The sequence below is a fragment of the Triturus cristatus genome, chromosome 2_1 (genome assembly GCF_964204655.1).
Source record: "Triturus cristatus chromosome 2_1, aTriCri1.1, whole genome shotgun sequence".
NCBI classification, from domain to species: domain Eukaryota; kingdom Metazoa; phylum Chordata; class Amphibia; order Caudata; family Salamandridae; genus Triturus; species Triturus cristatus.
The window spans coordinates 213488090-213510777 of record NC_140581.1 but is presented as its reverse complement, the minus strand read 5'-3'; the positions used below and the strand labels follow the sequence as shown (position 1 = coordinate 213510777).

Below are 22688 nucleotides of genomic sequence, written 5' to 3'. Positions count from 1 at the left end.
TACACAAAATGTTACGTTCATAAATGCCCATTTGTTCATATTCAGACTATGTGCTGTGGAAGCACAGTTGACATTGAGGTTGACTTTTTCTACCTAATAATCACCTACCGAAAACTATAGCAAAACCCTTGTCAGATATTATAAAACCTCATTGGTTCAAGTCATGCCGGACCTTAAAATAAGAGACCGGCGCGCACACACCATTTATTTGAAGCACATATGGCATTTAAATGCATTGTTTAATATTTACTTTTGAATCCAAATTGAGGTTTTTAGTGAAAAAAGTAAACTTGTTTTGGAACTGGCAAAAATGCGCAACGGGTGTTGAAAGAACTGTTACATCAAGTTAATGCTTATACAAGGATAGTGTTACTATTTTCAATTTTCAGTATGTTGTGTGTTAAGACAACTCGACAAATGTGTGTTTGCTTTATTTATATTACAGAAAGAAACCTGAATCCTAAAGCAGCCTGTTTGAAAAGAAGGGAAGAAGAAAAGGTATCTTCAGAGCCCCCTCCACTCTCCTTGGCGGGACCCCATCCTGGGATGGGAGATGCGTCAAATCATATGGGACAGATGTAAAATGGCAAGTTTGCAGTTTTGAGAAACCACACTAATTTTTCCCTTTTCTAACTGTGAACAAGGGCCTCATGCAAGGGTACATGCATACTATAGTCAAACAAGTGTATAGTGAGTTAGTAGTTCCTCATAATTTCAATATATAGCCATTTCTTGATAATGTTACTAATTTGTATCATTAAGAACATACCCTAACTGCTCCATTAATGTTCGTTTCAGTTCAGTACAACAGCATTGATGTGTGCTGAACTGACAGCATATTAAAACTAAATACAGATACCGTACCAGTATCTAAAATAAATAAGACCATCATGGCTAGCTTACACGCTTCTATGGTGCACATTTGCACAATTAAGGGCATAGTATCCTCATCATGTCTAGTTTTGTCATTTTGCAATAAGTTTCATAAGGGAATTAGGCCTCCATGAGCTCATAGGGGAGTGTCATTAGGAAATTAGGTCAATTATCTGCCTGTATGCTCCTAAGTGAATCGGCATGCAGAAAGAGCAGCAGTGTGAAAAATACCGCCTTCCTATACACTAACAGAATGTTTTTTCCATTTCTTAAGTTGTGTATGATTCCTATTAATATCCTATTTTAAAGGGAATACCTAAAACAGGGGATTCATTGCATGCATTGCTGAAGTACCTGATGTGTTGTAGTTTTATTCTACAGGCCATAATTAGTTCAATTTGTGCTTTTCAGGGGAACTTTTTAAAATTATGTATTGATCATCTTGTACCTTTTCTTTCACGAGGGCATATTAACGCTCACTCTGGAGCAAATACAGTTACTGTACATGTGTAATTTAATTGATTATTCTCAGTTAATTAGTTTGTCTCCTTGATTCTTCTTTTATAGGTCCAAGTTGCCTCATATCTGCGTTTGAATAAGAGACCACTTCCTTAAGAGCTGTAATATCTTAAACCCACATAAACACTGCTCTTTTATCCCTTTTTGTAACATAAGACAAGTCTGAGTAGTTAAGAACTGCAGACGCACGAGAAATTTCAGCATTCCCAACAGGAAGGTGCATCTTGAGGGATGACTCTCTTAACATATCATCAGAATGTTTCAAGCAGTACGTTGCAAGCTGTAATGCACAACCGAGAGACTGAATGGCAATCTTCTCCACACTGTGGAACAATGCATTTGTGCCTAAACTTCTTTTGAAAAAAATATAATTAATTTGTAAGTCTGAAAAAATATTTAATTTAAAATTGTAAACTTGCAATAATGAAAAAGTGTACTTCTGGGGGAAAAAAATGATCGTTTCTGTTGGTGTTCTAGTCAGCTAGTGTTTATACTTACTGGATATAACGGGGAAGCTTTGCTACCCAGATATTTACAAAACCAGCAATTGTCCTATTGAAATGAAAGCGATGACATTAGCCATTCCTTAGCTTAGGAGGAACAGATGGATCTTATAGACCTATGAGAAATATATAAATAAATATATAAATATATATTATAACGTAGTGAATATGGTATGCCTTTGTTCATTGGTTTCACACTTTTTTGCTTCTGTAAAAAAATAGTAACAATTAACTTTTCTAAGAAAAAGGATTTTACTGTAAATAATTTTTTGTGTTTCTGTCCTATTCCCATGTTTTTGTTAATGTAACCTGTTGTGCCAATTCTGTAACACAAGAGATCGTGCAAGAGGAAGTGTTGGCAGCATTGCTTTTCATTCATAAATAGGTAGTAAGTTGTTTCCTGCACCTTTTAGTATGCAGGTCTTCTCATTTCATGTACATATTAGTAACAGCATTATGAAGATGTTTCGTGTAAGGTCAGCCTGAAGCATAATGCTCTCCTGTGACCCTATTCGGGGCTTTCAGAGGTACAATGTTAGAATGCTACAAAACTTTACCACTGTGCCTTCCAATGTTTATATCATCAATTTAGTAAGCATGATCAAAGTGGCTGTAATTTAGGAAATTGGCTGAAAGTGTTAAAGCTTGTGTATAGCTGATAGTATGTGTATTGAGGAATTCTCTAAAATATGGTCAGAATCATTGAGGAAGATCCAGCAGGGGTGTTGCAAATAGTATGATGGAATTGATTCAGTTTTGAAGTGGCTTATTGTCATACACACCACTTACTGCCTCCTCTTTGCCAATATCCAATCATAATGCAGAATTACAAAAGGCCTTATGAATCCTGAAGCATTAAGTTGCACTTTCTTGAGAGGGGCGATACAGTATTTTTTCCGGCCAGTATAAATGAAATTTATATGAAACATAACCTGGTAGTTTTCATAGAGTTGGCCTATGGCACAGGATCAACTCATTTATATCAGCTCTGACATCTGAGCACATTTGAATCATCTTCCATTAGTAAATCATCTGCTGATTGACTTTGTTGTACAGTGAACTTGTCTCACAGTGCTCAGAGTTTGGTGTTTTTTAGCATCCTTTTGTCTCTACAGTTTCTATTTTTACAGCCTCACAAACATGGCATGTATTAAGAATCTCTCCCTGGTTCTAGTAGATGTTCCACTTTCCAGCACTGAGTACAAAATGCCATGAACTCATCAAAATGGTCTAAATGTTCCATCTGTTCTCCTGTTTTGCCAGTTATATACATTAGTAATGGAAATTACATTTGTAAATTTTATGCAACAAATGGCAAACGTATCATTATTTTGAAATTGTGTATGTAAAAGTTATATTTTTACATGTAGACTCTTGTTATTATGTGTTTTTAATACATTGTATCAATTTTTGTTTAAAAAATCTGTGTGGTTGAAAAGGTCTCATTTAAATGAAGTTGTGAGAAACATGAATCTGAATCTTATGTTCATTTCAGGAAACATAAAGAACAAATCAGATCACTACCATACAGTCACCACCGACATCCCCTTACACCTTTTGACTCGTGTGTGTTGAAATTCTGTAAATATGTTGAGTATAAGTACATGAAATGTGTCAATTTGTAAGTACATTTTTAAATGTGGAGGTGGATTAAAGTGATAGACAAATGATGAGCCAAGGGTTACTTCAGATTCCGCAATGACCCATGACAATTGCATCAACTGTGTGATCCTTTTTTTATGAACATGTTTTTATAGAAAAATGTATAAACTGTTTTTAAAAATAATCATATCTGCAGACTCATCCTCTGGGTACTGTCAGGCATGATGTGGGTAGATGCTGTGCAGACTTCCCCACAGTCAATCTGAAATGTGCCCCATTAGTCCCTATTATATTTAGTCCTGGGGTCTCTCCAGTCAGTGGATATCAATCATGTGTTTTTTTTAGGTGAGGGTTGGAGGAGAATACAAAGTGCACCAGCATTTTATGTGATTAAAGGGACAGAATGGCTAGTTCAGTTTACAGACTTGTCAACAAGGCCAGCTGTAAAGTTATGAAAACATTAACATTTCACCTTCTGGAATACAAGACAGCTTGCATCTTTGAGTGCCAGTGTGTCAACAGGAGGTCTGTTTCTGCTTTTCAGTAGAACATCAAAGGGGAACATTCTGTACCTTATATTGAATGGTATGACATGCCGAAGGAGTTTTCAGAGACTTGCATATCTGAATTATCATCGTACGTAGTCATGTCCCCCTAAGTCATGTTGAAGACATACTAGACTGAATGTCTCGAAAGACGTATATACATGGAAAGAGAAGAACAACTGTCTTTTAAATGGATGCTGATTTTGTATCTGAACATTGTCCAATGTAATATGCGGCACAAAATGTAACCTAGCCAGTGGTAACCAATGTGTAAATGTACACAAGTTGACCAGGACAAATAAGTATTTCAGTTTATTTTGTTTATACAACTGGAAACTGCCTTTTGATTTATGCAATCGTGTACTCTAGTATTACAGTCTTGATAAATGTTATCAATAAAGTACATGAAACTTCAAAACAAAAGTCTACAAAATCTGTAAAAAAACGAACATAAGTCTGGTAGCGTGATGCTGTTCTAAAAATTCATTATATGAATCCATATTTTTATTCATATGTATTCAATGTACAATATGGATTTTGCACTAGAAAAAAACAAGTTCTAATGTTTCACATAAATCCATATTGATCTGGATAGCAACAACTCTGCATGCTTTTTTTTGTCATTTAGGTTTATGGACAAAGTTGTAGTACGTTTGGTTTAAAATTAAAATCGATCTTTGAGCAACAAAAATACACCAATATTTACTCAAATGAAAAAAGCAAGATGAAGACAAATGTCATAAGCGGCTTTCAGAAGCCATTTAAATCACTGATCCTATTAATCCACCTCCACATTCTAAGCACTTGCAGCACAGATATGCAGAGTTAAGATTTTTAATCCAGCTGGATATGCAGAGATAAGGTTTTTAATGCAGATGTTGTTTTTATATATTTTTTTTTTGCCATTTGTCGTTGATGGAAGAAAGGCTAAATCTAACTCAACAGTATGTCCAACCAGCGATACAACTTGTTCTGTTTGAGTCTTCCTGCTTCCATTTTGATTTTTTAGGAATCTTTTCATATTGAATTGCTATCAAACGGGAAATCCTTTTATGTTTTAAAAATCAAATTAAATCATATAGAGCAAGATCAAAGTGGAATTACAGCATAAACCGGTGCAATTAATTAAAAAGAAAGAAACTGACTGGTAAATTACGGTAATAGTTTCTGTTGCAATAGGGTTCTATGGCTTTTCAGCCTATCCCTTTCTTTAATTATAGTTTAATCTTGTTATATTTTAAGCTTCTTTGCGTTTGGAGTTAATCAACTTTGTGCTGTGCTAGTTTAAAAAGAAGTCTCATTTGAAATATTAATGATCTATATAATGGTGAAAATATATGAACTGTGGCCTTTTTCATACTTGTTATGCAATTAAGTGAAGATAAAGAAAAAATGTAGAGATTTAGCATGTATCAGTGCCTGGCTTTTTGTTATAAAGCTTCTCTTATGTAGTGCTCTTTTTTGCTTTTAAAAAATATTGTAGTTAAACCCCAGTTTACAAAAAATCCCATTCCCAAAAAATTGAATTATATTTGGCTTATTTTTCACAGGAATAATCCTTTTATACCACGAATAGTCATTAAAAACAAAAACCAAATGCCAGTTTCTGTATATTTCTCTTTGTAGTTTTTTTAAATTGTTCAAAGTAAAACTTTTTTTAACTTAATCTTAGTATTCAAAATGTTATTTTTTACCCTGTGCCACTAACATTAAACTGCACTGTAGATTTTTTTTTTTGTAGATCTCAAAGAGGACTCTTTTTGATGCTGTGATTCTTTACACTAGAGCCATTAAAAGAGGAACAAAAATTAACTGAAGACCAACAATACAATTACACTTGGGTTTTCAATGTGTGGCTGAGTGCCTTAACATTTCCATGTTCTTGGGGTTTTCTCATTTGTATAGATGTCCAAACAAGTTATGAGGGATATTCAAGTACATTAAAATACACTGGTTGGTGTTTTGCCATTTTCCTTCTAATTTGTAGTTATTTATTGCAGTCATATTCATGAATGTTCTGTAGTAATAAGGCTGCTATTTGTTTTTAAAACTGAATCTTTTCTGTTAAGATTCAGCATTTCTTGTAATTTGTCCTTTGTTGTGTCCAAAGATGCTCAGATAACAATTAGTTAAACCCTTTTCCCCTGTGTAAATATGCTTGTCCCTGGAAGTTCATAAATCAGTTCCTTTGAAATCAGGAGTAAGAAACGCCTACTCCCAAATTACTTTTGAATTTGGCCTAGACAGACTTTTAATGGCTCAGAGAACGACTTGCAGTTGAATCAGTCAAAAGGTATTTGCATTTTTAAGATAAACAGCAGGTGACAATAATGTCTCAAATTTAAATAGCCATTTTAATGGAAAACTATACGGTCCATTTCACAGAGCCAACCAACCATCTTTTTTAAGAATTGCCACCCTCTGTGTTAGGAGCAAATTACAATTTTCAGGGACTTAAAGAGAATGATGGCAGTACTCTCGGAAATAAATTGTAATCATATTTCCTGAAGTACCCCAATGTGTACCATTTCCACCTGCAGATTCTCCACCCCACCGGGTGGGAGGGAGAGAGAGAGAGAGACTGAGTAATAATGTTTTGCACTTTTTTTTTAAACATGAACATTCTCTTACCGTTAACCAGATTAAGTATGGTTATGTTCTCTTCACATTCTTACCCTAAAACATGCTTTTTCGTACCCTAAAACACGCTTTCTCCTGTCAGAATACTTACAAACTTGACTCTTCATGTGTACACCTACATTTGCATGCTACACCATCCAGGATTCATTGCTAACCCTGGCAGTATTTTCAAATACTTAGTATCTATGTAAAATTACTCAAATGTTTATGATGACAGAGTGATCATTTTGTTTCCCTCAGCTTAAATTGGGTGTGCAGTATACATTGTGAAATGAGTTCATACTGCTTAAATTATGCAAGACCACAACGCTGTAGACATCATCTTAACTAATATGAATAACTTTGGCTTATTTTTATTTATTGCGTGCTCACCAAGGACATGCAAAACTGTAGTGCATTTCATGCATAAAATACGTTTTTTACCAGAATGCAGAGCATTAAATTTGGTCTAGAATTAGTCCAGTACCTACACCAGTATGTCTAATATTCCAGTCTTCATATTTAGTGGTGTCTAAGCATGCAAACTGACGAACAGAGCTCTTTTTCTTTTCTTGCAGACAGTAGGTCTAAAAAGAAACACCCGCATGTATGCAACCCACCACTCAAGTCCTAATACCTGCTTCTCTCCCCTCTGCCCCCACACCTCTCCACGCCCTCTCGCGCTCCTGACCTCAAAAGACCTGTAGAAGTGTTGCACAAAGCGTCATCCTGTGATGCTCTGGAACTGTCCTGTAGAAGACCTTTGGACCGAGGACCCCTATAATTTTCTGTTTTTGGCCTAGATACAAATGGGCCTTCTCGGTCTCCTGGGCAGGGGGGGTTCTTTCCTGGATTTATGCAGGCAATCTAGGAGCAAAATCTAGGATTCCACTGTGGGTGCAGTCCCTATGATCCTTTCTGTCTTCGTTCTGGATTAATTTCTTAAGGCTGGTTTTCTGTAGGAAGCGATCAAGGCTTAGACCCTACACTTCATAGGTCTTTGGCTGTCAACCATTAGAGCTGGGTAACTGTCCTGTGGTTCGTAAGTGCACTTTGCTTCTCTGAGATCTTCTGTAATGCAATTGTACAGAACCCACCCTCCTTGCCTCCCCATAGATCTGATCATTGTTTGACCATTGTTTGTTCACGTCTAGGTTTCTATAACATTTGTCTCTTTGTAGATGGTCATGATTTTGTCATGGTTTGTTTTTGCTGGGGGGAGGAATCACTTGGATGATTAGAATCAGATCCTATTGGTTCTATTCTCATATCCGTTTTCCCCCTCTTTTAGTAATTTGCAGCTTAGCCTTAAGGCCCAGTTTCCTCTATGTTTACTTGGTATAGATTTGTGGAGGTGTGTTTTTTACTGATTTTTGGTTTCCAAACCCACTACTACCCCCTGGATGTCCTTCTGCGGACCCACAGGGCTTTGCTTCTCTTGTATCTACTGGTTGCCTTTCTTTTCAGTTGGGACTGGATCACATCTAGTTTCTGCCGAAGCTGATGTTACCCTTCAGAGTTGGAAGTATGTATGTAGTCCAGAGCTTAGTGGCGCTATCTTTGTGGCTGTTATCCTTTAAAGTATTCTGCATACTGGCAGCTGCAGTCATTTCTATGCTACTTTAGATTATTCAGAGGGGCTGCATATTCTGTGCCCCTTTGTTACTCTAACCCAGTCAGTCAGTCATAAAGTCTTTATTCGGTTTAAGTGCAAACCATAAAAGCATACTACAATAAATACATATTAAAAAGACAAAATTCATTTTGGTAGATTACCATACCTAAAAAAACACATTGACACAGATAAATTTAACAGGGCAACGTGTCCAATTAAAAACATTAAAAGGGTACAGTTCATTTCTTCAAGGAGCAAATTACCACAGTTAAAAAATTCGCAATATTAAAAGTTTCCCATACATTGTTTAACAGCTGAAGATACAAGAAAGCAGGTCTCGCTTGAACAAAGCCTTTGTCTCTTAATATAGGGATTAAAAAACGTTTCCTAATATCAATAAAGTGCTCACAGAAGAAGAAAAAGTGTATCATATCCTGGGGGGGAAAAATTATCACAAGAACAAGGGCCAAGGTCCAACGCCCTTTTCCATCCTTTCTTAGCTCCAATCAGTAGGTGTAATTGATTCAATCTAAATCTGGTTAAAAGAAAACGGTGATTTGCATTTGTAACAAATCCAAGATAATGTTCCATGGAGGGTGTTGTTTTACTGAGCTGGTGGGCCCTAACGGTGCCCTTAATCAGCTCCCTCTCTTCCCTTACCGAGGTAGATATGTACATATGAGTTTCTTTACACCATTTAATGTCACCTTTTACCAGGGTCTCAGGAGAATGAAACAATTCTGGTCTACCAAGCTTAATAGCCAGGTTCCGAATATATTTCAACCAGGGTATATGTAGCCCATAATCAAGCGACATACAGTCTCTCAAAATTATGTGATTCAGGTGTAAATCCGGGTTAAGCCAAATGCTGATCCATTTCAGCATCGGGGCCAGGGCAATACTGTCTTCTAGAAAACCGATACCAAGTTCCTGATGAACAATAAAGTTAGCAGTTGAGATCGGGACTGAGAGGAGGTTTTTTAAAAATCTATCCTCAACAATCTGAATGCTTTTGGCATTATTAATGCCCCAAATCTCAGCTCCGTACAAAGCTATGGAGAGACACTTAGCTTTATAAACCTGGATAAGGGCCTTCATTGGTCTGGCACCTAGTTTTCTGGCGAAGCCCAGAACACCCACAGTTGCTCTTGAAAACACAATCTTTTTTGCCGTAATTTGGGTTACCCAAGAATCTCGATCATCAAAAAGAACACCCAAATAAGGAAAAGAAGAAACCCTGTATAATTGATGACCCCCCCATAAAAAGGTTTTAGATTTAGCTGATTTAGGGCCGATAACCATGACATGTGATTTAACAAAGTTAACAGATAAGTCCAAAGCCTTCATAAAATCAGCAAATGAATTAAGCAGTAACTGAAGGCCCACTCCCGTTCTAGCAATTAGGGCGGAGGCGTCAGCATATAAAAGAGCAGGAATTAAACATTTCCCTGCACGGGGGATATCATTACATGAGGCGATTAGGGTCTTGTCTAATTCATTTATATACAGTGTGAAAAGGAGAGGTGCCAAAATGCACCCCTGCCTAACCCCATATGATATGGGTATATCTTTTGTGCAATTACCCCTTTGATCGTAACGAACTGTTGCTATTAACTCTCTATGTAGATCCGCTAAAAAGTGGACGATGTCTTTGTCTACACCAAGTGCTAGGAGCAGGGGCCACAGTTTTGATCTATTTACACGGTCGAAGGCCGATGACAAATCCATGAAGGCAACCAACAAGGTTCCCTTCTTGGCCACCGTGTATTTACCAATTAATAGTTGTAGATTTAAACATTGGTCTGTGGTACCCATCCCTTTTCTAAATCCATACTGGACCTTAGAGAGTTTTCCTGATTCCTCTAACCAACCATTTAGTTGGGCGAGGACCACCCTCCCCAGAACTTTCACAGAAGAATCTATGAGGGAGATTGGACGGTAGCAGCTCGGGTCGCCTCTATCCCCCTTTTTAAAAATAGGAATGATGACACGTCGATGGAAGGCCCAGTTGACAAGCATTTGTGAAAACATTAAATAGGATTTTGGACCAGAGTTTTATATCTGATTTAAAAAGATCAGCCGGGACTCCATCAGGTCCCGGCGCCTTATTACTTGTCATTTGCAAGATTGCATTTGTGACCTCTAGTTCTGTGAAAGACAAGGTATAACTCTCAGGGTTAAATGAGGACCCCACCCTCGGACCATCTCCATCATACACTTGTTTAAAATGGGTATACCATTTGTCCTCTTGGATACCGCATTCAAGCTCATTATTACTTTTACCGTTAAAAAAAGGCTTGTTTACGATAAACCAAAATTTAGCACTGTTTTTGATAACATCAATGGACAGGAGTTCATTCCATGCCTCATCCCTAATTTCATTTTTGCGTTTATTCTGAGCCATTTTATAGGCCTTCCTACAAATGGGAATTTCTGCTCTATCTAGTGGGACCGCTTTCAGAGCTGTCATTAGCTTCCGTTGGGCGGATGAGCAGCTGTGATCAAACCATTTCTCCCCAATTATGGGTTTAACCTTACATACTTTTTTAAGATCACTATTAACCTGACAGCAAATTTTATCATAAGCTGTCAGAACTGCATCACTACAGATCCCGTCCTGTAAACACAAATGTATATCATCCCCAACCGTTCCCCACAAGTTTTCAATAAAGTCCTTTGGGACCAGCTGACACCATTTCAGGCGGCGTGTTTGGTCAGTTGGCCTTATGTCCGGTGTTCTGACAGTAGGATTATCAGATTCTCTTTTTTTAAGATCATCAGTGAGAATTAACTGGACAGGGTTATGATCACTATAAACAGACCATTTTACCTTGTATTGACTTACATTATCGGCTAAATTAGATGTGACAAAAATGTAGTCAATGGTGGAACCTAAACCACTTCCTTTGTAGGTCGGGATGTCATTAATGTAATTGACGGGATGAACCATGGAATTCCCAACAAGGAGCTCATCTAGAAACATCCCCTGTGGTGTGTGATCAAAATGTATATTTCCTTGATTAGGTGGACCTAAACTGTCCCATATAAAACAATTGTTAAAACAACAATGAACATTAAAATCACCAAGCACAATAACCGAATAAAGATTTTTGCAAGATTCATTATACATTTGCAGAAAATCATATAGACTGAGTAAGTGTTCATTTGGCGTGCTCTTAATAAATGAATTATAAAAATTTACGATGAGCCAAATCCCATTAGAGTTGGATTGGATTTCTACTGCTAGACAATAAGGCGAGCCTGTCTCCACTTTACTGTATTTACCCTCCATAGTCAATGAGATAAGGGTTAGAAGTCCGCCTTTAGCCCTCCCCCTACAAGAGGCCACCGCTGGTGACCAAAAAGCAGAAAATCCATCCAAAAAAAAGGTATTTTCAGTGTCCCAAGTTTCTTGTAAACCAATAATTTCGTGGCCTAATAAACAATCCCTCCATGTGGGATCATGGGCTTTGCTGTTTAGGCCAGCTATATTCCAGCTAAGGACACTTGTACCTGAGGGCATTCGAGGGGCAACGACAATATCATCCACTCTTTCATCAGTGACATTCCCCATCGCAATCATAGCATTTTGGGTGCCCTCTATACTTGTACCTGGCACAGAACCACTAGAAACCATGTCCTCTTCCCCTGTAGAGGATAAACTTTCCCTAATAAGTCTAGAGGTAGCCCCAACATGGTGCAGTCAGTCATTAGAATCTAAGTTACTCAAAGCCTGAAAACGATTGGAAATAACAAGACCTTGTGGAAACTGACCTTCTGGATAACGTACTCTGCCCTCCAACGGAGCACTACGGGGTAAATGTATCTGTTGTTTGTAGAAATAACCCAGTGAGTGAAGGGTAATACCCTCATCAGTGTGAGGGAGCAAAGTAGCTTTTGATAAGATGTTATTCACTATGAAGGGATTTCTAAAATTTATTACAACACAGTCCCCCTTTATGGTCTTACGAGAGCGCCCAACCCAGGAAACTCTTCTCGTTGTTAGTATCAGGTGGGCTAGATGTACTGGAAAACCATAATGCTTATTTAACCACGAGACTGATTTATTTTTAAGGGATTCGTGAGTTTCTGGGTTAATTTTCTGGGCCACATCCTTCAAGGGGGGTACGTTTGTTAACACTACAACAAATGGGGCACAGTCAGGGGGTAGATCTGGTTTTGCTCCTCCTGAATGTGTGCTTGCCGTTGCATTATTACTACTTGAACAACTTTCGGGAGGTAAAATGTTGTTCACATTTGTCGTAGGTTCGACAGCCAGTGGATCTGCACAATTTGAAGTATCCTTTGGGGACTTAGAGGTATCGGCAGATACAGATAGACCCTCAGCTACTCTGCACATATTCCCAGAGGAATTATTGTTACGTGCCAAAAGATTACGTAAGCCTTCGATCTCAGCAGATAGTTCGTCAATCTTGGTTACTAAGGGTTCAACAATTTTCAAGATTTTGGACTCTAAAAGACCTACCAAGGAATCAAATTGATGAGAATCTATCTTGGCCATAGGGTTATTAGGAATGGCTAAGTCCTTGGTAACCCGATTTAATGAAGCAGGACCCGTCTTTTTGTGAGTACTTCGTGCGCAACCCTGTTTCAATTGAGTGCGTTTACGAGATCTTAGCACTCTCTGAGTTGACAGGTCCGGAGAGTCTTCTACGGTCTCATTAACATCAGTTACTAAATCCCTATTAACTTCAGGCGATTCTTGTTCAATAGGAAGTTGATCACCCAAGGTTACCAAATCATTATTCTCATTTAAACAGTTCATAGCATGAGATGGGGGAGAGGATATGGTGACTGTGTTATTTAACAGAGGGCTAGTAGTCGTTGGGTTTGAACCCTGTCCTAAGGATTTGCGCCTATCGCTGTTAATTTTGGCGACTACTTTGACTAAGTAGTTATCTAACGTTGACGTAGACGAGGATTTACTGCTTGCTAAAGCTTTGGCCATATTTGGCAAACCCCTGGGAAAACCTTAAAACTTGAATTAAACTATCGCACAATGTGGCAACACCAACACACGTGATGATACCTAATGGCCGAAAATGAACAAGTTAAAACCAATACAACACGAACGATATACCATGAGAGGGGCAGATCACCCCCACCGTGTGATTACTAATATAGTCTTGTAAAGTCTTACACGTTAGTGAGGTGGCCCGTCCCGGCCTCAATCGGTCCTCTGAGGGCCACAGAGGGCCCGCCCTTTGCTCGGGCTTAGCCCGCGCGCGTCCCGCGACGCGGAGGGAGCCTCTCAGCTTTAAGCGCCTCCGGGCGCGCAGGAAAGCGGATGCAGGAGGTGCCGCTAGGGACTCTGGGGGCTGTAGTCCTCCTTCGTGGCGTCCAGCAAGTGCGAGGGAGACCGCAGCGTCTCCGACCCCCTAGAGATGCAGAAATGCGCAGCGGAGCGTCCGGGCATCAGGTGAGTGCCTCAGTTGCCCACACAATGCCCCCGCTCCACCGAGGGAGCCTCTCAGCTTTAAGCGCCTCCGGGCGCGCAGGAAAGCGGAAGCAGGAGGTGCCGCTAGGGACTCTGGGGGCTGTAGTTCTCCTTCGTGGCGTCCAGCAAGTGCGAGGGAGACCGCAGCGTCTCCGACCCCCTAGAGATGCAGAAATGCGCAGCGGAGCGTCCGGGCGTCAGGTGAGTGCCTCAGTTGCCCACACAATGCCCCCGCTCCACCGAGGGAGCCTCTCAGCTTTAAGCGCCTCCGGGCGCGCAGGAAAGCGGAAGCAGGAGGTGCCGCTAGGGACTCTGGGGGCTGTAGTCCTCCTTCGTGGCGTCCAGCAAGTGCGAGGGAGACCGCAGCGTCTCCGACCCCCTAGAGATGCAGAAATGCGCAGCGGAGCGTCCGGGCGTCAGGTGAGTGCCTCAGTTGCCCACACAATGCCCCCCTAACCCATTACTGGAACTGTGACTCCAACTAAAGATCCTATTCTTTTACAATGCACCTATTTTCTCTTTCCTTAACTCCACTCTTTGGGTTGTGCCCCAAAGATGGCCTGCTGCTAAGTCCTTCAGGACTAATTTATTATTGTGCTCTTGCAAGAACCTGGATGTTTTTTTAGATGCCTGCTTCTTAATCAGCTTCATCTGGATGACTTTATGGAGCCATATTTCCTAAAGTGCCATTGTTTCCCTATGTCATAGCTAGTTTGTTTTTGTGTTGTACTGGCATGTGTGAGAGAGTACTGTTAGCCACTCTCTGTCATTGGCTTCTCTCTTTCTTCAGCTTCACTTGTTGCTCCTGCATCTTCTGGCAATTACCAGATGGCTGAATGCTCAGTGCAGCATTCTTGTAGTTCTCTTAGTTTACTTCTTTTAACTACTGCTAGTTACTCTAGTACTATTCATTCCTTCCCCTATAAGGGGAGTAGATGTATTTGGTCCGTCTTCTGGTGCTCCAGATCAGCAGAAACCCAGAAATGTTTTTTGTGATCCCAGTGAATCTCACTTTAGATCTCCGTTCCACATCAGGAACTACTTGTCTATCCAGTAAAGCTTTTTGGGGATACCTATATGCTATTGTATCTCTTGTTAGAGCCTTTTTGTACTTCTACTTGGACTTTAGAGCATCCCTCCTCTTTTTGAGTCCCTTTGTACTTTAATAGTATGTCTCTGATTCCCAATCCTCACAATTAAATAGATTTTCCAGGGGGCTTGGGCACTCCCACAGCCACTATTAGTAGATTTACCTTCATTTTGCAGGTCCTGGCCATTCTTGTCCCATTTACTTGGCATCCAATCTTTATGCTTCCACACTTGTAAGGAGATACCCACTTTTTTGCCATTCCTCATTAGACAAAACAGCCAGAGAAGTGAGGAGTTGGCATACTAATAAGCACCTGACAGTAACTTGCACTGGATAGATGACGTCCCTCTTCCTCCAAACAATCTGCCTGCTCACCTTTCTCTGGTATAAATACACCTGGTGTTCCCCTTATAGAGATTGAGACTGGGTGATTGGAAGCCACTGGGCAAAGCAAGACACAGGGATTGGATGTGGTGGGTCACACATGGCCATGCTTCTGCATCAAGCTACTGTGAGTTGGTCAGAATTATCTATGGTTTATCGTCCACTGGCCTGGAAATCCCATGAATGTGGAGGAAAAAGGTTGAAAGACTACAGCACTGGAGACATTTGCATCTGCGTTGTCAGTGAGTTGCAGGCTCTATCAGTATACCCTCCATATACCACCTTCTTTTCAAAGAACCTGGTGCTGCAAACGCATGCCTCCTTGGTACCAAAAGTGGTGTTGCCCTTCCACATGGAGTAGTCTATTTATTTCCCTGCCTTCTTAGTCTCACCTCACCCTTTAAGGAGGAGGAGAGGCGTCACTGGCTTTAGTCTAGAAGATCTCCTAATTTCAACTTTAAGTGCACATGAGAGAACAAGTTAGATGATCAGCTGAAGCGAACCGTATCCAGCTGGATTGCTTTTTGCATTAAAACCTGACAGTGTGACTAAAAAAGAGCCTCCTGAGTGTATTTTCGAATCATTTCGCCAAAGCCGCCACTAGGGCATTGGCAAAAATGCCAGGCTTCAATGTGAACGAACGTTTTTCACTTGGTCACGCAGCAATCTGTCATAATCAAGCTGTATTTGAGGCCGTACAAAAGTTCAAAGGAACGCCAGTGCTAAGGGATAGCACCTTCAAACACTTTCATTTGGTACCAGAAACCATAGTGACGCACCTTTTGGGTATTTTTTTAACCTAATGTTTGATACAGGCCGTTTCCCCTCCAATTGCAATTTGGCATCTGTTCTTCCGCAAAAACAAATTTAGACAATACATACCCAAACAACTACAGACCAATCTCCAGATCGCCCTTCACTGCCAAAATTGTGGAGAAGGCTATGGATATGGAAATTACACCCTTTATTGACTCCTGGACATCTCGACCCAACTCAGTTCGGGTTCAGAAACAATCACAGCACCGAACTTGCCCTAATCACAGCCTCAGAGCAGGTTAGACAGACAGTGGACAACAGAGGCAGTGCCACTTGGTGCTTTCAGACCTCTCCGCAGTGGTCAATACTGTCAAATCGGGACATGATACTAAACCGTCTTGCCTCGATTGGTATCAAAGGATGCACACTCTTACTCCCAAACTCCTGTCTCACCGATTGGAAACAATTTGTTGCCTTAGCAGATTTGAACTCCTCAGCTTTCACACTCCCTTGCAGCATCCCACAGGGCTCTTCACTTAGCTCTACTCTTTTTTTTTTTTTTTTTTATATTAATTTTTTTTTTCTCGATTCAGCAGCACAATTCATAATTTACAGACCATTATTTGTAACAGAGAAATAAACGACCAACGAACAAAACCCATACATAAAAACAGAAAAAACAAAGCAATCAAAACAATAATACATTACTGAATATATCATTGCTGTATCCAAATTCTGATCGGTTCCCAAATAGCCACCCCCAACTTTTTCTTTGTAATCCCTTTCAATTTATATAATGCCCATTCCATATTATATATAGCAATAAGTTTTGCCCTCCAACTTGTGAAGGCAGGAGGCTCAGAATCCAACCACTGTGATGTTATACAAGACCTCAAAACTGACATACAGATACATTTAAATCCTCTATCGGATGACGACTGCCTACCCATAATGTGCTGAATTCTATTCCAAACAGAACCAAAGAGGCCGTAATAGATATTGGTATTCCCAGAGATTGTGACAGGAACCGTTGAATATCTAACAGGAGTGGCTGTAAGGCCGGACAGGAGAAAAACATGTGCAGCGCATCTGCTGCATAAAGTCCACACCTTGAGCAGCTGGTCCCCTTACCAGCCTTCCACTTTGCTATCCTTCCTGGCGTATAATATAAATTAAATGTGGCCATGTATGATTGGCTTCTTAGGCTACCAGAAAGCAAGATAGAACTAGCCGTTCGCATTACCAATTGTAAATCTAAATTAACTATCGCCCCTTTCTCCTCCCATATTGCCTTCTGCCTTCCTAAGTCATCAGCCTGTATTAGCATAAACTCTGCATATAGTTGCCCCATTTTACATTTTCCTTTTATTAAATCCAAGACACGGATCTGCAAGGGGTGACACTTTCCCCCCACAATTGTGGGCTGTAGGGCACTTCTTAATTGCAAATACTTAAAGAAATCCGCCTTTCCAATCCCGAATCTACTTTGTAGAGTTGAGAAAGATACGATCTCGCCCTGCTCGAGCAAATCACCTACTAACCTAATCCCAAGCTGTGACCACCTACGCATAACGGAGTCTTGAAACACCACATAGGGTAAGACTGCCGAATCTAATGGTGTACACCATATAATGCAGGGAATAGAGAATAATTTGCGAAGCCTCTTCCAAACTGCATAGGCCGCCTGAATGATTTTAAACCTAGTCTTTTTGTAGTAACTTGGCTCTAATACTTTCAACAGTAACCCTTGTGCTGAATTTCCCAAGCACCACTCATAAATAGATGGAGAGAAAGCAGGATCCGACACCGTCATCCTACCCCAAATCAGAACACCCATTGATTGGAACAGCGAGGCTGTGTAATACAAATAGAAATTTGGGAGAGCCAGACCGCCACGTTCCGATGGCAAGTAAAGCCATTTAATTGCCCTTCTGGAGCGATGGTATCCCCAAAGAAATCGTGAACACATCCGTTCTATTCTATCAAATAATTCTTTTGGAAAGAGGATAGGGATAGCCCGAAACAAATACAGCAATTTAGGAAAGATAGACATTTTCAAGACATTAGCCCTTCCATATAGGGAGAGATGCAGCCGATTAATTCGCTCCAAAGTTTTATTTGAAGAAGCAAGTATCGGCTCTACATTAATCCTCGGGATGTTTTGAATTTTAGATGAAACAATTATACCCAAATACATAGAATCTGTGGCCACACCCACCCCTAAATCCACTGGAGACCCAACTTCTGAGTGCAATACTTGGGTCTTCCCCAAATTTAATTTATAGCCAGATACTATTCCGAAATTTCCAGTGATAATCTCAATTCTAGGCATAGCACTGCTCATATCTGATGACAATACCGCAAGATCATCAGCATATGCCAGGACTTTAGCTGAATATGGACTCGAGGTTACCGGTAGAATGGCTGGGTCCGACTCTAGCATTGCAATAAGAGGATCAATAAACAGAGCAAACAAAAGGGGCGAGCAGGGGCACCCCTGACGTGTGCCCCTACTAATCAAAAAAAACTGTGTCTCCTCCCCTCCCAGTCGAACCCTTGCTCTCGGAGTTAGATACATTGACTGTATTGCCCGTATATATCTGCTAGGAAACGACTTCCATCTCATTACGGCCCATAAAAACTCCCAGGAGACCCTGTCGAATGCTTTTTCAGCATCCAACAGGGCCACCCCAACAGGGACATTCATTGCCTGAGCCCAGTCGAATATCGTGATGAGTCGCCTGATATGGTCCGTGGTCCCCCTCCCAGCTATAAACCCATGTTGTTGCAATGAGACAAGGGGGCTGATCACATCTCCCAGTCTCGTTGCCTAACACTTTGAATAGATCTTATTATCAGCATTAATTAACGAGATCGGTCTATATGAGGAGAGCTCATGAGGATCCTTCCCCTTTTTTTTTGAAAACTACTATTATAGTTTGAGGCCAAGAGGCCGGTGGTATCCCAGCAAATGCTGATTGAAAAACTAAGATCATTATCCTCTCAAGTTCCCTCTTAAATTTGACATAGAACTCCAGAGGGATCGAATCTGATCCCATAGCCTTCCCCACTGCTAGTGACATCATTGCCTTTTCGATCTCCTCTGGAGAAAGCTCCTCCGTTAGAGCCCCTTTATCCTGTTCCCTTACCCCGACGCAGGCCACTTCTGCTAAATACCCCTCAGCACTTGCGACTAACTCAGATGTATATAATTTTTCATAGTATTTTCTAAAAGCCTCCTGGATCAGGGAAGGAGTCTCCACCATATTTCCCTCAAGATCTTTTATCTTATCTATCCTAGAATCCACCTCCCTTTGACGTAATCTATTGGCAAGGACCTTACCAACCTTTTCGCCATACTCATAGAGCTCTCTCCTATGCTCTACTCTTTTTAATGTGTATATAGCCCCATTGGCAAAAGTAATTCAATCCTTTGGGTTCTCTGTGGTGTCCTACGCCGATGATACCTAAATTGTGATATCTGTGGCCAGTAACACCACTGATATGCCTACGCTCTTCAACATCTGGCTGCTTCAGGTCGGGAACTGGGTGGCCTCAGACTGTTTAAAGCTTAATACCAACAAAACAAAAGTCCTACTTCTTGGTAATAATATCTGCTTTTGGTCGCCAACATGGTGGCCACAGGCACTATGCCCTCTCCTTACACCCATAAGTATATTCAATTCTCCTTTGATGATCACGTTAATACCATCACCTCTGCCTCCTTTATGCTGAAACTCCTTAAAAAATCTTCTCCTTTATACCTCCTTTATACCTCAACACCTACTAAAATGGTAATTACAGCTCTCGAAGACCGACCATTGCTTTTTAACCAGTAACTCCTCCCCTCTGCAGCCCTCTCTTTTCTCTCTTTGTCAGTGCCTAAACACCCTTGGGTATTAGTCATGCTTTACAAATTGCATTTTCATTTCATTTTATGGTGTCACTGCCTGGGATGGAGCAAGGTTGCTGCAGAGCCAGTGGTGCCCTCTATTGGCACACAGGAAAAGTTGCTTTGAAAAGTTCCAGATCTAGTCTGGTGCCTGGCTAAAATTCGAAAGGTGAGGAATCTGCTGTTAGAGTATCTACCAGAAACAATGTTAGCAAATGTATTAGCTTGTTATTTTGGGAGCCAGTGGAGAATAGTTAAGATTAGTGGCATTGCTATTGGGGAATAGGTAGAAGTCTGCCACCTCAAGAACAATTTTTATGTGGAAAGTTTTGTTTAACAGAGCTGTGATCAATGTGAGGTAGTGTTGTGGTTCTTAGTTATTATAAGCAAAGCAACCCTAAACTCACATAACAATACTAAAGCACTTTGGACACAATTGATGAAGAAAATCTTACTGCAATCAATGAGATCTGCATTTGACTCCAATTCTTCTTGACCTCTCTGCTGCTTATGACATTATGGATCAGAGTACTACTGAAGGCGACTTTTGAACTGGGCAGAGATCACCATGCGAGCTCTTGACTGTATTCTTCCAATCATCAGTGATTAATACCAACTGGTACAAATTGGATGCACAATATTTTCTGCTCCTACATTGTCTTGTGGAGTACTTCATGCCTTCGCTCTCTCACCAATACTTTACAGTTAAGCTCGAGGCCAGGGTTTACAATAATGTGGCTCACTTTCAAATGGCTGATGGCAACCTTCAGAAACAAATTTGATTCCAAGGAACGTCGGAATAAAATCTCTTACAGCTTCAAAAAAGTGTATCAATAGGTTGAAGAAAATTTCCTTTGTTTGACTTGAGCGAAGACAGAGATAATTTGTTTGGAGTAAAGGCAGGGATACTTTGGCAGAACAGACAAACTCATACTCTTTGAATGGGCACTGAACCTAGGAACCCCACCACTGACATCCAGGAACACTAAGAAGCTGGTAGTTCTATTCAACGTTTATTTGTCTTGTCATGGTCAAATCAACTGCAGACAAGGGTGTTTATTTAGAGCTATCCTGTCACTGTAAAAGTCCTGCACATACTCAACTACAACATCTGTATGGAACTGACAATATCCTTGCTAAAGGCTAACTGGCATTACTGCAATGGGTATACATAGAGTGAAAAAAAAATCAATATATGCATAATCAAGCAGATAAAAACATGTGAAAGTGTTATGAGCATTGAACACACATTTTGAAGTTCTCTTACCGTACTTAAAGAAGAGAATCCCAGGTTACATACAACATTTTGCCCCTCATGACATTCAAAGGAATCTTGACATACCTACATTGCACCACTCAAACAAAAACTTGCAAACAGATACTTAAACATCCAGCTACCCCATTCTTTAAAATCATTAGAGATATTTGTATCATCAAGGAAGTACCCACAGTACTCCCAGCTTAGCACAAAAAATTCATATAGAAGCCTAAATGCATATGCTGTTGTGTGCTTAACCTACCATGTAACATGTCTGTTAGCTTTCCCTAAACCTCACTTCTTTTTACTCAGCTGAGGTGATTTCTTCCAAAATGAGCACACTTCTCATGGGAGCAGTTACCTGGGCATTTATTTTTCTTATGAACCTCAGTGAATTTTATATCTGATAAAGTCTTCTAGCCACAGATTCCTTACTTTAGAATTATCCCCAGGTCTCTGACTGGATCTGGAAAATTTTCTTGCGCAGTACCTTTGCGTGGCGGTAGGTAGCGTTGTTTGACTCTGCGTGGCATCATCCACACTGGAAGTGAGGTGCGCAGTGTATATAGGTATCTCCCCAGCGCACTGACCTCACTTCTTTTCTTTCCATGCTAGCCAGTGCAGATCCTGGAAAAGCTACCCCTTGGTCCATTTTTTACTAACTTTTTTCGACTGTTGAAGTATTTGGTGTGGCGGAAATGTCATCTAAGAAGGTCGGATTCAAGCCCTGTAGTTCCTGTCACCACTCAATGCCAGGGACGGATCTGCAACTTGTGTGCCTTTTGTGCCTCCCCGACACGAAGGCCTGCTCTGATAGTCGTACATGCACCCGAAGGCCTTGAGGGCGCGATCCCTCAATCTTCTGGCAGCTTGACGTGCATCGCTGCAACAATCTAGATCCCGGTTGAGATGAAGGTCCTGGGAGCAGTTGTGTAGTCCGTAATCCTTGTCGCATTCTAAGTTGTTGGGCCATTCAGGTAAGTCCTGCCACAAGAAGTAGCCAGAGCACCTTGTCCGTTGGCCAACAAGCGATAGAGCATCATTCTTGGCCTGGCTTTGTAGTTAGGCCAGCGCCTAGGCTGTCTTTGCGTCTCCCCATGTGTCCAGTAACTAGAGCGACCCCCGCCCAAATGAGAGATTTTTATGAGACTGTAACTTTCCCCTATTTGGGCAGGTCATTTCATCAGGAGCGCTTTCGGGAGAGGCCCCTTCTGAATCTACGCTGATGGCTCCAGCACCAGTTGGCCTCCAAGGATCCACAGATAATCCGGATCTGTGCTGTTCTTGCCATGTCAACCTTTCCCAGTGGTGGTCCTGAGGCTGTGGCTCCCGGCACTGTCGACACCCTCTGGCGGTGCTTTCCCCATTTGTATCCCAGAATCCAACAAAAAGCCAGAGGGGTGACGCCGACTGGAACCATGCCTTCCAGGCTGGAGCCTGAGCCTTATTCTTATGGGCTTGTACTTGGGGGAGCAATGAGAGGGGCTCTGGACCTTGAAAAATACCAGCCATATGATAGCATCATGGACTGGTGTGAAGATTTGACAGACACCAGAGGACTGTATACTTCTCCA

At 40.8% G+C, this 22688-nt stretch overlaps 1 protein-coding gene across 28 annotated transcripts in view; it reads left to right on the top strand.

The window, feature by feature from the left end:
- The window catches only part of TCF4 (transcription factor 4), an 886011-nt gene extending 882648 nt beyond the window's left edge, over positions 1-3363 (top strand). For 26 of the 28 annotated variants that reach the window (XM_085630087.1, XM_085630081.1, XM_085630059.1 and 23 more), the window contains 2 exons: positions 446-586; positions 1441-3363. In XM_085630087.1, the coding sequence (XP_085486213.1) occupies positions 446-582 (137 nt within the window). In that variant the 3' untranslated portion in view covers positions 583-586; positions 1441-3363. The remainder of the gene's footprint in view (positions 1-445; positions 587-1440) is intronic. The other 2 variants (XM_085630031.1, XM_085630028.1) reach the window with 2 other exon arrangements.
- The last annotated feature ends 19325 nt before the right edge of the window (positions 3364-22688 follow it).